Here is a 16,621-nt window from a genome sequence, read left to right as displayed (position 1 = left end):
ATTACTCAAGTTGAATTACAGTGTTTGGAGCCTTTCACTTCTAGATCACTGAATCATATCCAGTGAAAGAAGGCACCAAAAGAGAGGCGTTCATAGATCTGGATGAGATAAGCCTATAGAGCTACCTTACAATAGTAGGGAGCACCAAATCCAGACAAACATATTATTTGTCAGACATGGAAGACAAGAGTTAGCTTTTAAATCTTTCAAAATCAAGTCCACAGGGAGCATCTTGTCCAGCAAAGTGAGAAAACGTAGCAGTGAGGTGTGAGATTTCCTGCTTCCATTTGATTTGTAAATAATTGGGAGAAGGAGTTGCAAATACTCCCAGTCAGGAGTATTTTTGTCCTACTGAATCTAGTTGCTTTTATGATGATGTTTATCTCATGATGTATTTTTCAGCAGGTTTTCGAAGACGCTCAGATACTGTAACAAGGAGGCATTTCCCACATGCTGCTCACAGGATGGACTACATGGACTTTGAAGATGATAGCCGTGGATGGCGGTTTGATATGGACATGGTGATAATCTACATTTATTCAGTCAACTGGGTAATAGGATTTATTGTGTTCTGTTTTCTTTGTTATTTCTTTTTCCCTTTCTAGTCTGTAAAAATCACACTTAAGGAAAACAACAATTGTGAACACAATAATATGAATAGAAAAAAAAAACTGAAGAAGGCAAAATGTTTGTTTGATGTTGCATTTTTATCATTCAGAACTGTAATAGACTGCATCAAGCATGCTGTGAGGCTATTTGATACTTCTGCTGCGTGTGACAAAGTAGTCAAGTTTGGTTCTAGAAATAATGTGAAATCCAGATCATTCTTCATTCAGTGGGAGCTTTGCCTTGATTTTGGTGGGAACAGCATTTTACTGCTAATGTATAAAATAATTACTCCGTAGAATTATTCAGTACTTTTTGTTCTTAGAAGAGTTCTGTGTACTATAACAGAATATGATCCATAGAGTCATTTTTGGGGTTGACTCTATATTGACACACTTTGTAACCATAAGTAAGTCTTCTCACTCATTGGTGCTTCAATTCATTGTATATATATAAAAAAAAAAATGCCTTTTATAGTCAGATCTGTTGGGGATAAGCACTGCAGTGCTGCACCATGTATTATATAGATATTTACTGGAGCAATTTCACTGGCATAATCCAAATTCTAGAAAGTTTTGACAATTGATGGAACTGTCAGCTTTCTGCTGTGGGGATGTGATGTATTCAGTGCCTGAAATTTTGAGCCTATTAACCAAAAAGAGAAATGATACTGCACCACATGCTGACAATTCATCTTTTCAGCAAATGGCAATCGGAAGAAATTGACTAACAAACCCTACTACTGCACATTAAAGGGACCTTTTTTGCGCAGATTCCCAGAGTAGCACTGTACCTTTTGTATCCATTCAGATGAGTGCATATGGATCAAGCAAGACAATTAATGAGGGCAAGCAGCAGGTCTGCTAACTGTGATGCCCTGTAAATAATGGTGAAATAATGGAAATGGAGCATTCTCCAGTTGTAATTCAATCTAGCTGTGACTGAATCATTATTAAATGACTGTAACAATTTCAGGATACTCTTTAAGTGTGGGCTCATCAGTACTATGTGTCTCCAAGGAGACCATGTAAGAGGACACAGTATTTATTTGCACCTTTCATGTAAAAGAATTATAAAGCACTTTATAGCTATTCCATGTAGAGATTGCTGTTTTTCAGTACCAAGCTACAGCGAGTTCAGCAGTCATTCTGTACTTGCTGCTTTACACAATATTTTCAAATGGAAGTGAAAGAGCATCTATTAAATTACAGGGAGGATATTATAAACTATTGTGGGAATCAAGTGCCCAAGAATGCTACGAGGTAGTTAAAGGGCTTACTTTTCAGGAAGGTACAAGGAAGTTCTTATTTCTAAGGGCATGATCTACAAAGCACACTGTAGTTTGATCTTAAAAAGCATGTATATTGTTGCTCTGGTATCAGGAGTTGTGTGGGAGACCTGTGTTTTTTTTAAGTAGGTGGTGTACTCCCCTGTTCTAGCAGAGAACAAGGAAAAATGTGTTATGGAAGGTGCCATCTGCCAAATGTGATGGAATGGAATGAAATCAGTTTTAACAGTGTGCTTAACATTAAGCATGTGCTTATGCATCTTTGCTGGAGCAGGGCCGTCGTGCTCGGTCTCTTATAGTTTATACAGTGATCAGGACCAGAAACTTTAACAGCTACTACTATTTAGTTTTCTTACAGGCTGCATAAAATAATTTCTTCATATCTTTGAGAATATATGTGTAGAATTAAAAATTACAAGTCTAACTACACTATATGCAAGCTTAAGGAGATGCAATAGTTGAAATTAACCATCACCATGTAGACAAGGTCGTCACAGAAATACATTTTCTACAATTGCAGTACCCTTAGTTTGATCTTAACCTAAGGTTTGATCTCTACCTAAAAATGATTGGCTTTATTACTGGTGGCATTAGGCATACCATTTTAAAAGCTTTAAGGTTGTAGTAAAGCACTCAGTAAATTTCCCCCTTTGTATTGATATAAACAAGCCTTTAAAAAGCTAGGTTTTCCTTGGTCGTAGGCTCCTGTTTTGCTATATGCAAATGTGTAGGTCTGTATGCTGAAATGTTATCAGTAATTTTTAAAAGTATTCTCATCTATCCCAGGACAGGGATTCTACCTACATTTTTGGTTTGTCTCTAATCTTACGAACTTCATGCGCCTATCTCAGCAAAGAGAGGGACTGATTTACCTGCTAAGCCAAAATTCTACCTTTTGATCTCAGAATATATTAGAATAAAGAGATGTGTAATGAAACATTAACTTAACTGACGTAATCTGAAATTGCAGTAATATTTTAAATTAAAATAATTTAACCTGGATATCTGCTAAAGAAATATCCTTAAGTAAATATTTTGAAATATATTGAGACATAAGAAACATAATATTGATACTAATTAACAATATAAAAAGGAGTTACTTATATAATTTTTAATACATGCTACCATGGATTTATTCTGAAAAAGGCAATAAGATGAGTCAAAAATCCAAGGTAATATTGGCCCCTTTTGTACGAGCAAGAGTTGATGACTGAGGAGTGGTTGCATGTTCCTAAATTTAATAGGAGTGACAGTTTTGTATGACATTTCTAACTGTGTAGCAGTACCTTTCTTTAAGACCTAATCAGTGAACTCTTTCTTGGGCTATACTGTTTTACTTCATATTGTTTGTTATTAATTCCAAGGGATAATTACTTTTAAAGGGTTAATGCACATAGTTAAGACTGTTGCAACTTTGAGACATCCTCCATAGGACAGAAAAAAATAAATAAAATAAAATAAAATAAAATAAAATAAAATAAAATAAAATAAAATAAAATAAAATAAAATAAAATAAAATAAAATAAAATAACTAGACTGCATAGAAAGGAGGTACATTTTTTGTCTTTTACTGCTCTTTTGAGCTACATACCTTTTGTAAAAATACAATAATAATTCAGAGGTTCAAACCTGATTTTCATTGAAGTCTGCCTGTAAAATGTTGTTGATATCTGTGGGAGCAAGAGCAGGTCTTCTATAAGCAATTTTCTGGTCAAGTAGATGCTGCTCTGCAATCTCGTCTTTCTTATCTACAATGGTATTAAAATGTTTGCAATAAAATTTGTGTTGTTTGTAATATTTTGCAGCCATGTACTAGCTTTTGCTTGGTGGAATTAAATTTTAATATTTTTTTCAGTCAATGTCTGGTTTGCTGTCCTGTCTGTTCTATTTGGGGTGCAGCTGGGGTCTTTTGAACTTTTATTATGATGATTACCTCTTTTCATGCTAGCAGCCTTTTTTTTTTCACTACTTTCCAGAGAATGGTCAGGTTTTGTCAGAAGTTATCTTGGGGCAAGGTGTGGGTCTTTACACATTCTGGTAATGCAGAGTATTCATTGCTGGTGCTTAGCCCAGACTGATTAACTGTTGAGGGCAGCATAAATCCAGGACAAGACTGATAAATCTGCCTATGACTGGCAAAGGCACTGTGTACATGCTCAGAAGTGTGTGTTTCTTGCCTAGCAGTGGGTATATTTGTAGCTCTGCCAGAGGCCCGGTCATCCACAGCTTTTTTTAAAAATCTCTGCACGATATCTGCACAGGAAGTAGTACTTGTGAAGCACAACAGATCCTTTCACAGCCATGTACCTTCTCACAAAAGCTGAGATCTAAGGAAAGCCTTTGCCAGTACACTGCATATACACCTGAAATATTTATGTATGTCAGTAACAGTATTACCACAGTGTAGTGGTTTTACTCGGGTGGGTGGCCGAGTTCCACCACAACCACTATCTCACTCCCCCTCCTCAAAGGGAAAGGGGGACAAAAATACGATGCAAAGGGCTCAAGGGTTGAGATAAGGACGTGGAGATCACTCAACAATTGTCATGACAGGCAAAACAGACTCAGCATAGGGAGACAGTAAGATTTATTGCCTGTTACTAACAAGCTAGAGAAGTGAGAAACAAAGGAAAGAAACCAAAAGCACCTTACCCCCATCCACCCTCTTCCACCTCCTCCCCCCGAGCAGCACAGGGGAATGGGAGAACGGGGGTTATGGTCAGTCTGTAGAGCTTCTTCTCCACTGCTCCTTCTAGGTCACTCTCATTCCCTGTGCTGTGGGGTCCCTCCCACAAGATGCAGTCCTTGATGAACTGACCTGGCGTGGGCTGCCCACAGGCAGCAGCTCTTCAAGAACTGCTCCAGATATGGGTCCATACCACGGGGTCCATCCCTCAGGAGGAAACTGCTCCAACCTGGATCCCCCACGGGCAGCAGCTCTGGCCAGGTAACCTGCTCCTGCGTGGTCTCCTCTCCACGGGCTACAGGTCCGACCTGGAATCTTCTCCTGCAGGGGTCCTCCACAGACCGCAGCCTCCGTCAGTGCAGGTCCACCTGCTCCACCATGTTCTCCTCCACAGGCTGCAGCATGGAACCCTGCTCCACCGTGGTACTCCATGGGCTCCAGGGGGACAGCCTGCTTCACAATGGTCTTCACCACAGGCTGCAGGGGACATCTGCTCCAGCACCTGGAGCACCTTTCCCCCTCCTTCTTCACTGACGTTGGTGCCTGCAAGGCTGTTTCTCACTCCTCTCACTCTCCCAGCTGCTGTGAGGAGCAGCATTTGTTTGTTTGTTTGTTTTCCCTGTCTTAAATATGCGCTCACAGAGCGCAGACAACATCACTTATTGGCTTTGCTCTGGTCAGCAGTGGGGCCCTTACCTAACATGGGGCAGCTTCTAGATTCTTCTCTCAGAAGCCATCCCTATGGTCCCCTGCTACCAAAACCTTGCCACGTAAACCCACTACACCACTGTTATTGATTCTGGGATCAAAAAGGATGATGAAGAAGCAGAGTTTAGTTTTATTTTGTCATTTTTAGAGAAAAGTAGAGCTGGTAACATGAATCTCTGGGAGAAAGAGTAACTATTGTAGCTATCATGACAAGTAATGGTCTCATTGCATAGCACTGCTTTTGTGAATTTGTATTCAGCATCTTTTGCCATTGACAACTCCAACTACTGCATAACTTAGAAATTAGTATGTGAAATTAGTATGTTAATCCCCGTGAGAGGGAAAGGTTAGAGAGGGAAAGGAGAGAAGACTGAAATTACACGTTTGCTATTTTCCTGGTGCTACAGTGTGTGCAAAAAAACAGAACGCACATTAGCATTGCTTTGGAAACGGAAAGATATTCCTGCAAGGATGTACCAGTTATGTTAGATGACAGGACTGTTTTCACTAATGCACAGTGGATAGGATGAACGTAAGATAGAAAGAGCCTAAATGCAGCACTCTCGCCTTCAGAGTGAGAAGGCTTTTGTTTCCTAAGTAAAATTCTATGACCACGACATGGAGATGCTCCTGTTTCACTTCTGCCTTCATGACAGCAGCATCACCATGCACTGGCAGGGGTAGCAGATGTAGCAGGAGACATTTCTTGGTTTAAACAGCAGATCCTACTTACATGGTTATGTCTCGTATCCTTCAAGGAAGACACAGCAGGCTGAATAGAAATATCCTGTGGTTTGGCTTTGATCAAGAAGAGAAGATTGCCCACAAAGGTTTCAGAGGTCCTTATGGGGAATTCCAGTTCTGTACATGGGGAGATGCAGACTGCAGGAAAAGGTGAAGCTAGGACAGCGAGAGTATTCTGCTGGTGTTCAGCCCCATAGCCCAGCATATACTGAGAGAAAGGAGGCAAGATATGCTGTGGATTGGTCTGGGCTAGATTTGGATCATTATAACAAGCTCTCCTTGGACACGCCCTTAGCAAAAAGTAATAAGACAGACAGTATTGATAGACAATGAGGTGGACTGAAAACTGGCTGAACAGCCAGGCTTATGGGGTTGTGGTCACTGGCACAAAGTTTACCTAGAGGTGAGTAACTATCAGTGTACCCCAGGTGTCAATACTGGGTCCTATCCTTTTCAGTTTCTCCAGTGATGATCAGGATAATGAGCCAGCACATGTCCTCAGCAATTTTGATGATGACACAAAACTGGGAGGCTGATGTATCAAAGGGTCATTCTGCTGTCTGGAATGACGGACAGACTAGAAAAATGGACTAACAGGAACCTCTTGAAGCTTACCTAAGGGAAGTGCAAAGTCCTGCACCTGGTAAGAAACAACCCCTGGCTCCAGTACATTCTGAGGACTGAGCAGGTGGAAAGCAGCTCTGCAGAAAATGACCTGGGTGTCCTCCTAGTGAATACCACATTGAACATAAGCCAGCAGTGCACCCTTGCAGCAAGAAGACTCATGGTATTAAGGGCTGCATTAAGAGAGGTGTTGCCAGCCACTCAAGGAAGGTGATCCTTCTCCTCAGCTCAGCTCTGGTGAGGCCACACCTAGAGGACTCTGACCAGTTCTGGGCTTCCCAGTGCAAGAGAAGCAGGGACATACTGGTTAGAGACCAACAACAGGCCATGACGATGGTGAAAGTAGTGGAGAATCTCAGACATGAATAATTCTGTGAAGTTATTACATAAGGTTGAGGACCAGTACTACGTCCTTCAAAAATGGACAGATCAATGAAACAGTTCTGGGTAGAATATATGATGCTGGAAGAATTTGGCCCACGTTTAGGTCCATTTCTGTTGTTTTCTGTACCCTTAATTCTCTGGCTGTAATAACTCATGGTATTCTTTTTTTTTTTTCTCTCGCTCATATCTTGAGTCAATATGATCAATCTCTGTTTGTGTACCAGTTCAAACTTTCAGGGATCATCTTTCTTCACATAATTACTGAAATCTGTAGCTACTGCAGTTCTCTAAGAGTAAAGTTCAGACGAGTAATAAGGAAAGACTCAAAAGAAATCGTCATATTATTCCACTACAATTCATCTTACTGTCAGAAATAGATATTCAAAATTTATAATTTAAACTGACCTTTTTGTTATTATTTGTTAAAGTCTAAAATCTAACTTTTTACAGGTAAAGGTGTTATATACAAATTTCCAATTCTGGGTGATTTAATTTGGCATTCTCAACATAAGGCCTTCTTTTAAAAGAAATCTGAAGCAGAAAAATTAAAGATCACCTTTGTAAGCCTGATAAACCTTAAATACACCTATTTATTATAACCTTCAGTATTGATATAGATTCCAACAGAATCGATGGGAGTTGGTATAGCAATGATAGCTGCTACCCAGTGCAATGGGAGTTGGTATAGCAGTGATAGTTGCTACTCAGTGCTGCCCAGTATTAGTGATGGCTTAAGACTGCAGCTTGGTTTTAGGATGAGAAAACTGAAGTAATTATATTCTGACTCTTTACTAGATACCATTTTAACTTAAGAATAGTCATATTTCATTATCCATCAAACATTTTCTTCAGATGAAATTTTTCTACATTTCTGGTAAGGCATTAAAATACAATTAGGCAATCACTTAAAATATATTGCACATGTAATCTTTTATCCTCAGTCAAGATGATAAAGCAGAAAGAGTAAATGCCATCAATAAAAAGATCATAGTAAGTCATTTGATATTGATACAAGTATTAAAAATTAATTATATAAAATTCTTTTTACTCTGTCATAAAAAAATGAATATTAAAATGTTAATGGTGAAATCTACTCCACTGTTTCTGAGATGGAGAATGGAATTTAAACTGAGCAGAAGGGAAATCTGCATGTAGCCACACTACATTAGTATAAAGTAAAGGATGTTAGATATTGACGTAAAAATCTACCTAATGATCCTGCTCAATGAATAAGTGAAAAATAATACTTTAAAGAATCCTGTGTAATCTTAGTCTGCCTAAAATAATCCCTGTTTGGGGGATGCTAACTCCTTGAATAATTAGGTTGCTGTTCAAGAAATAGTGTTTAGACTTGCAATCCAAGTGCGAAAATAATAAACTCACAAAAGCCTGTCCTTAATTCCTGGTGATTATAAATCCTTTGGGATGTACATGATTCCAGAATACATTACCAGTCATAGTATGGCATCTGATGGTGCCTGAAAGACAACACGTTCCAATTAGAAACATATGAGGTAAGAAAGTGTTTGCCTTGCAGATGGCTCTAGCTAGCTAATGTATGCATTTCATCTGTCAGAAGTTAAACTAGTTCTAAAATAATTTGAATTAGACTTCAGGGGAGGAAGAATATGTTAATTTTCTTTTATATCTTATCAAGTAGAAAATTTTTGCAAGAAGTAAATGTTACAGGCAATTTATAGCCCTATCTGGTTCCATCTTAAAGAGGTGTACCCCACTTTTTATTATTCTAAAGACTTGTGAGTTAAATGAACATAGAAGTTAATAATTATTTGTAATGTCTTAAAGAGCACAGATATTACACATGAACACAATTCATTTTTTCATTAAAAACAATAGCATGACCTAAAAAATTGTCTGATAAATCTGCATTATACTCACCTAGGAGTTAATACTCACAGACCCATTCTTAATTGTCCTCTGAGAAATAACTTAAATTCTGAACTACAAAAGCTATCATGATGCAATTAAATTACGAAACTGTACTGGTACAGTTACTTAATTCTGTTTAAGACAGAAATATAGTATAATGGTAACAATAGCATAAATTGCTATACCTCCACTTTCCTTACCTATTATTCTGATATTCAATGCCTATTATTTCAATGTCCTGATTTTTAGAGTGATTTACAGCCTGAGTTCTTATTATTTTGAATCTCTAAAAACGAGTTCTTCAGAATTTCCTATGAGGATTTTAGTAGTAATATTGCTCAACGTGCAAAGCACTTGGAGCTTCTTAAGTGAAATGCACTTTTATAAGCACAAGATGATATCAAATTCAAATTACCATATTTGGGGAACAGTAACTAGTTATGATTATCATAACTTAAGTCAAAGTACAGCCAATTACATGTGTTATGCAGTTATTAACTACCTTCTTTTATAGATTAAAAAAGAAAAAAAAACTGTTGTAGCATATCCTGCTAATATTAAAAGTTTTTCAGGATTTTTTGATGATGGTAAGGAGGAGATTTCTGGAAGATTTCCACTAACAGCATTCCTCCACATATTGCTTAGCCAAGTACCCTCAGTCGAAAGAGGAGAAAATGTCTAAACCTTCAAATGGAGTAGACAGTATGTTACACTGAGCAACAAAATATAAATTACAGTGCGATTTATCATTTTGTTTGATTGATTGATTATTTTTTTCACTCACTAGAAAGATTAGTTCATTTCACATCTAGGCTTTTTATCAAATACAGCAAAGCAATCCAGTGTCAAGAAACCTTTCCATTATCATTATCATCAGTGAACAGCAATGTGATCATAGCAGCCATACAATTCTTTTTTTGTACAAAAGAATGCTTGTAAATACTGTTGAGCTGTCTCTTTGAAAAACATAATAAGCATAACACTGCATTATTTTAGAAAGACAGTGCAATTGAGATATGAATTGAATACAAAAAATTGTTTTAAATGTATTGAAATGACTCACTTTTTTAGAGATTAGCAGTGGGTAGATTTCAAAAGCAGGGTAGCAGTATTTCAAACATAATGAAGGGAATTGTTGCTTTTGTTTTGTTTTGTTTTTTAAATCTTCAGATGCGACAACGATTCCTGTATGTTTCTTCCTGAAAGATAAAGCACAGTAACAGAAGTCAGAGTGCACCTAAAATCAAGAAGCTGAGTAAGAAAATGTCAAGTCCTAGAAAATAAATCTTCCAAATGAAAGGATAAAGTCCTGATTCGGTAATAAAAGTTGTCAACAGCCCTTGTATTTAACCTGCTGCTATGGACAAATCCTATCTCTTGCTAATCTTTTTTTTCTACCACTGCACCAGCCGTACTGCACCTGATACTTGTGCCCCACTCCGCTTTCAGCACAGGAATCCTCACAGGGATGACAGCCAGCATAGCTGGCTCCATGCAGAACCCCTTGGCATTAGGAAATCACACAGATGGCAGGGAGCATCATCACATGACCATGCAAACTGACCATGCACTTCCAGAACAGACTTGAGGTGACTGCTACAAAAAGTGTGAATTCAGTGGCTGCAGCTATCCAAATGTTCCTCCTTTATTCCCCAGAAGGAACTGTAACGCAGAATGAATTAGACTTTGATCCTCTGAAGGTCCTTGGTACTCCCCTAACAGCAATATCTACTATATGTACTTATCACTGATCACAGTATTCTTTTTTCTACAGTTTATTGGCCAGAGTACTTAGAGGAAAAGGATTTAAACACATACTTCTGGAACCAAAGCTTCCCTTGTCCAGACCAAATGCCCTAACCACTAAGTGATTATGGAGGCACATGAGGTTGTAGCAACACTTTATTGTCAAATGAAAGAAAGATATTAATATCTGTATTTAAATACATTATCAAGTCCAGTAGATGGAATTTCTATGTTCCTCTTTCACAGAAATTCAATGTTTAAGATACGTGCTTTAGCTGGGAGTATGTGCAAGAAGGGGAAAAGCGGCAAATACTAAGTTTATGTATGTATGACTGTATGACTGTAGTGTATCACATCCTTCTGGATCTAATCTCTCTTCTAGATAGAGGGAATCTCAGCCCTCCTTTGAATTTCAGTACCTTTGGCAAATACCTAACTTGAAGATCTGAGTATGGCAATACCCTGAGCCCGCTTAATCCTGGTCTTTCATGAATCCAGCTCCTAGAAAACAAATGTTGTTTGTAGTTATGAAAAATACCCCATTTCAGTATTGGAAAGGCAGCAAGAGCTTTTTGAGGCTACTTTGAGTATGTTCTGTAAGTTAAATGTAACTAAAACCACTGTCCAAGAACTCTTAGTATTATTTAATATTTATGAGATTATTGTATTTTTGTATGTGCTGGTTTATGGAGAGAAGGTATGGCTATAGATATTTTATCATACTAAAATCCTAACATATCAGAGTAAATACCTGATTAAAACTGTGGAAATACTTCTCTTTCACATTATTAGTCACAAAGAAAAATACTTGATGAAATGGTTTCCATTCCTATGTCAATTTATGCCAGTGGTCTCAGCATCCTCCTGCAATCATTACTATAACCTAGATAAGCATTGTTATAATTATATTAGCTATGTTTATGTTGGAAACCATCAGATTTCTCATTTATTTTTATATTGATGAACAAATTTCCAACTTAATACCATAAACAAATTTTAAAAATTTATTACAAGCTACTTCTTTCAAGTAGTGGATTTCAAAATCAATTGAAATTTACCGTAATAATAAATCAGTGGGAATATGAAAAAAATAGTTTAATAAAATGACCAATAGTTAATTATTAAATAACTGAACATTTGTTTCTCAAGTTCAAAAAAAAAAAATCTCTGAAAAACAAGAAAATATATTTCTCTTTTCAGATATTTGGTGAATGCAAAAAAATGTTCAGGGTTTATTTCAAATAAATGTCTGTAACAACAAAACCTTTCAACATTAATGGGAAAAAAAATAACACTAACATATTTGTGCTAAAAAAAAAAAAATAAAGAAATCAGTGTTTGACATTACCAGTTTTAGAAGATGCAAATTTTTATGTACTATATTGGCCTTGAGGCTGTTTATGTTGGAAACGTAGAATTATAGAATGGTTTGGGTTGGAAGGGACTGTAAAGATCTCCTCCATATCCTGGGTGGCCAGGTCTACCATTTCCATCTGGAGAGGGACCATTTTCCCTAGTGTTTCTTTTATCATATTCAGTCAGAATCAGAGTGGTTGCAGTTCTTGCTGAGAGCCATAGGGAACATATGCAAAGCCTCCTCTCTCACCATTCTGAGTTGTCACAGGTGTTCCTTCATTTTCTGGGAAATATGACAAATCCTTCCTTCTATAGCAGGCACTGCAGTTTCTGATGTTCTTTTAATTGTGTTTTCATCAAAAGCCTGTGGCAAATTCAAAAAAAAAAAAATGTTGTAATAACGTAATATAGATATATGCATTATAAAAGAATAGAATAAAATAATTATATTAACTACAAATCACTTAATGAACTTAAATGTTGATCCAATTCTGTGGTGACTATTGTATATATAATAAAAACTTTAGAACCCAGGTTTTTATTATAACCTAGAAATTTGATAAATAACCCAACCTTCATAATTTCCTATAATTTTATCTTTTGCTTAATGAGAACTCAACACTGCAGTAGTTCAGATAACAACAGATGAGCCAGACACCAGTCTCTAACTACTTGAAACTATGTCAGAATCTAAGAAATAGTATTTGCAAACTTCATACAGTGAAAAGCAGATAACATCTTTCCAGATTACAAAGGCTATGAATATGGAGTGACTGGTTCAAGTTTTCATAGGATGAACGATTCTTCATTTCCAGATCTCTGCTTTCAAACTCATGCAGATGAGTTCAGCCTAAAAGTTAGTCTTACTACTTTGTTTCCTAGAGATTTCTTATATGCCAGTTACATATACAGCTGTTATATGACGTGGACCCCCAAATCTCCAGCTTGAAGGAAGAACAGTAAACCTACATCTGCTGTCTTTTCCTCCAGAAATACCACTAACACTGTGCAGTAAATGCAGTATAGTTCTACATAAAATCGGTTCTAACATGTGGGGTGTACATGAGCATGCAGTGCCAAGGAGCTTTTCAAGTGTTAAATACTCCTGTTGATCCACAGACTGAGAACATGCTGGATATTGTACAAAAGGAGCGTGGTAATAAATTATTCTAATAGAAGAAAATTATCAATGAATTTGAATGGTATGACAAGAGGAGAGAGAAAGCATCCTCAAAAAGAGAAACATTTTTTGAATCTTCTGCATGAGGAAAAAGACTTTAAATATGATGTGGTGATAATGAAGGAACCAGTATGGGATTCAAAGGGAGAATAACCTGACTTGACCTGTATTCACAGGTCAGGGAGCCCATTAGAGAGCCGCAGCCCACTGTTCTTACAAGCCATTTTAAGTAACCTAGGGGCTGTATTAGCTTTGGACAAACTGCAAATAGGATGACTATTTCCTGTGCCCAACATGTCTACTGCCACAGGATCAATAAGGAAAGGTAAGAAAGACATCAATTAGGCCACTTATATTACCTATCAGAAGGTGCTTATGCTAGGAGTAGGTCCAGCAGAAAGAGGGCTGCATCTTTTTCGCTGTCTTTTCAAAGAGAGGAAAAATGGGAATAAAGCATTTCACACAGATGTAAGGAGATAAAGAAGCCCGGCCAGTGAACCTAAGGGAGGATAGTGAAAGAAAGACTTAGAAGGAAAATGAAGGACTTCTGTTTCTCTTCTGACATTTAAGACATCTACTTTTCATTAGAAATCAGATAATTGTTGCATTATCTTGAGCTCTCTATTGTGAAATAGTAATAGTGTTTCTAGGTTTTGTTCTGTGGCTTTGACCCGATTTCCTAAATATCTTCTCACAACAAAGCCATCTACTCCCAACAGAATTTCTGAAACCTTTTAGGACATAGGGTTATAAATTACTTTGGCAAAATTCCAAATAAAAGATTTTAACTGATGTGAATGGTTTGACATGGACTTTTTTGTACTTTTCAGCACCATCCACAGGAGCAGGTGAACCTTTTTCTGTCTAATGTAATTTAGATCTATAAAAGTGGTTCCAACTTTATTCACTTTCCACACCATCCTTTGGATCAGAAATATAGCTGCTTAGCCCAGAATGTCAGGTAGACTCTCCTAGCCTATTCTGGAAGAGATTAAAACATATTTGATACTGCATCTACTATAAAGTTATTTCTCTGTCCCTCAGTACAACTGCTTTGAAAAAACACATTCAGAATTTCCTGTCTGTGAAGCAATACAAATTCTAAATAAGAGTCACAATTGCAGGTCTGCAAGGTGAGTTGAGTGATACAAACAGAATACATCACTTTATTCGCAGTCTTTTAGGTGTAGGGAAAAATAAACACAATGCAAGATAGCCACCATTAGAATGTGACATAAACTGTTCATTTAAGTGCAAAAAACTGTCAAAGACAAAGAATAATGCCTCACTTCTTGAGCATTTTGTATGTCCTTGGCTAAAGGAGAACTGCTTTCTAGACTGTTAAAAGGATTTTACTGTCTTAACCTGCCTGTAAATAAATTCAATTTTTTAGCTTTTTCTTCTGTATTTCAAAATGGGAAGAGAAGTGCAGTTTATTGTTATGAAAATAAGAATATATTTCACTGTGTACAGGCCATGAATAGATGGCAAAAGTCTCTTAAGGAGAATAATTTTAAGTTAGTATTATAATCATCTAAAGAATTCTTTAAATCAGAACCCTTCCCTTCTCATAATTAAATGGTCTTCTGAAAGAAACAGCTTTGTTCAAGCATCACTGGGGAAGAACTTAAGAAAAAAAAACCTGAAGGACCATATTTATATTTGTGGCTGTAAAGAAGAAAATCTTGGGTGGGGGTTTTCAAACCTGACCAAGTAAATCGGGACTTAAAATCTACATATTCCTCTCTAAACTCAAGTATACCAAAACTAAATGGTGTCATCTTCCAATATGATCTTAGCTCCCTTTAAAGCCTACTTTTCAGTGTTGACATTATTATAAATTCCAACTTTTGTAAAAAGATGTTAGTATTGATGCTTATGAGATGCAAAGAAAGAAAAGGAGATAGTGACACTGTCAAAATATATCAGTAGATCTGCACCCTGCAAAAGCAATTTTGTCACAGACTCTTTGTGAAGGTAAAGAGGGGAATGGATCAGAAAAAGCTTTTGTCCCCTAAAAGCCTTATATGCTAAATCCAAGGCATAGGTATGTTAAACCCACTTCCTCACAGGGGGACTGGAATTTCTAAACAACTTGACCTCTTAAAAAATATTTTTTACTTCCTCCTTTTTCACGTCCCTTCAGAAACCCATCTCCACACACCTGCAGGTGTGATCCCCCCAGAAAAATTAACAGGGAATAATGTTAATGAGCTTGTGTCTGAATATAGTAGAACATATCTGAACAGGTGTATCTGAACCAGTTTTTATCTGAATATCTGTACCTAAACTTATTACCATATTCATAAAGCTACAACTCTGTGGACTTACAGGGTCAAGTACTCAGAAGCTGCCACAGATCTTTCCTTCCTTTTCTCAGCTTTACTCTAGTAAAGTTCCCATAGACTAACTTCTGGTATTTGGTATATTTTATAGCTTTATTTTTATTATTCACGTTCCCAATAATCAGATTGAAAGATGATAATAGCAGACAATTCTCTAAGAGAAATCAGAATCACTCTCATATATGTTAGTTCTATAAATGTACACACTTAAATGACTATTTCAAAATGATTTTGAATTGTAAGATTGCAAAAGCATTTTTATTAAAACTATCCTTTTCCTCCTGATTTATTATAAATATTTTATTCATTGGAAAAGTAAGCCAAAATTGCTTGAAGCTACCTTCTTAAATAACTTCCAGATTGAACATGTACATTTTGCATGCAAATAGGACTGAAGAATTGTGGCTACAAATAGCTATGCTTAATCTGAATATGCAAAAATAGTATTTGCATATGTGAACTCTACTAGAAGATGAGTAAGATAGTTTAAAAAACAGACTTGATATCTGTGTTTTCTAATTTTCTACAGGATGGCAGGAATATTTATCAAACTAAAAACACGTAGGAATATCAGGAAATTAACAAATTTGAAAACTGGTGACATAAAGGGGGAAAGAATAGAATTATAATCCAGTATACTCTCACAATTCAGCAATTAAGCCACCTGTATTTTATGGAAATAAAGCTTCATGAGCATGAATATTTTTCAGAAACTATAAATAAAAAAAATATATATGGTCTTTGATTTTTTACTGAGCCTCCTATAAGTCTGTGCCCCTGTTCTGCATCTGGACCAAGTTCAAATTCTATTCCTGCTACATAAGGAAATCTGGAAGTTAAGAAGACAAATGCTGGAGAGTAAAAAGGAATAAATCAAATTAATGAACCATTCAGAACAATAAATGCAGTAAGAAGCAGACTCAGAGCAAATAAGACATTGTTCAACACACTCTTAAAATAACAAAATTTGTAAGATCATACTTGCAACAAATATCCTACAATGAAGGGAAGGGAAGGGAAGGGAAGGGAAGGGAAGGGAAGGGAAGGGAAGGGAAGGGAAGGGA

At 36.7% G+C, this 16,621-nt stretch overlaps 1 protein-coding gene across 2 annotated transcripts in view; it reads left to right on the top strand.

The window, feature by feature from the left end:
• RNF180 (ring finger protein 180) overlaps positions 1-3,425 on the top strand; it is an 88,278-nt gene extending 84,853 nt beyond the window's left edge. The window contains exon 7 of one of the 2 annotated variants that reach the window (XM_083818296.1): positions 406-3,425. In XM_083818296.1, the coding sequence (XP_083674422.1) occupies positions 406-605 (200 nt within the window). In that variant the 3' untranslated portion in view covers positions 606-3,425. Of the gene's footprint in view, positions 1-402 lie in introns of both variants that reach the window. The other variant, XM_083818295.1, reaches the window with a different exon arrangement.
• The last annotated feature ends 13,196 nt before the right edge of the window (positions 3,426-16,621 follow it).

The sequence above is a fragment of the Anser anser genome (genome assembly GCF_964211835.1).
Source record: "Anser anser genome assembly, chromosome: Z".
Taxonomy (NCBI): Eukaryota; Metazoa; Chordata; class Aves; order Anseriformes; family Anatidae; genus Anser; species Anser anser.
The sequence above is the reverse complement of the archived record's forward strand: the minus strand, read 5'-3'. Positions and strand labels throughout refer to the sequence as shown.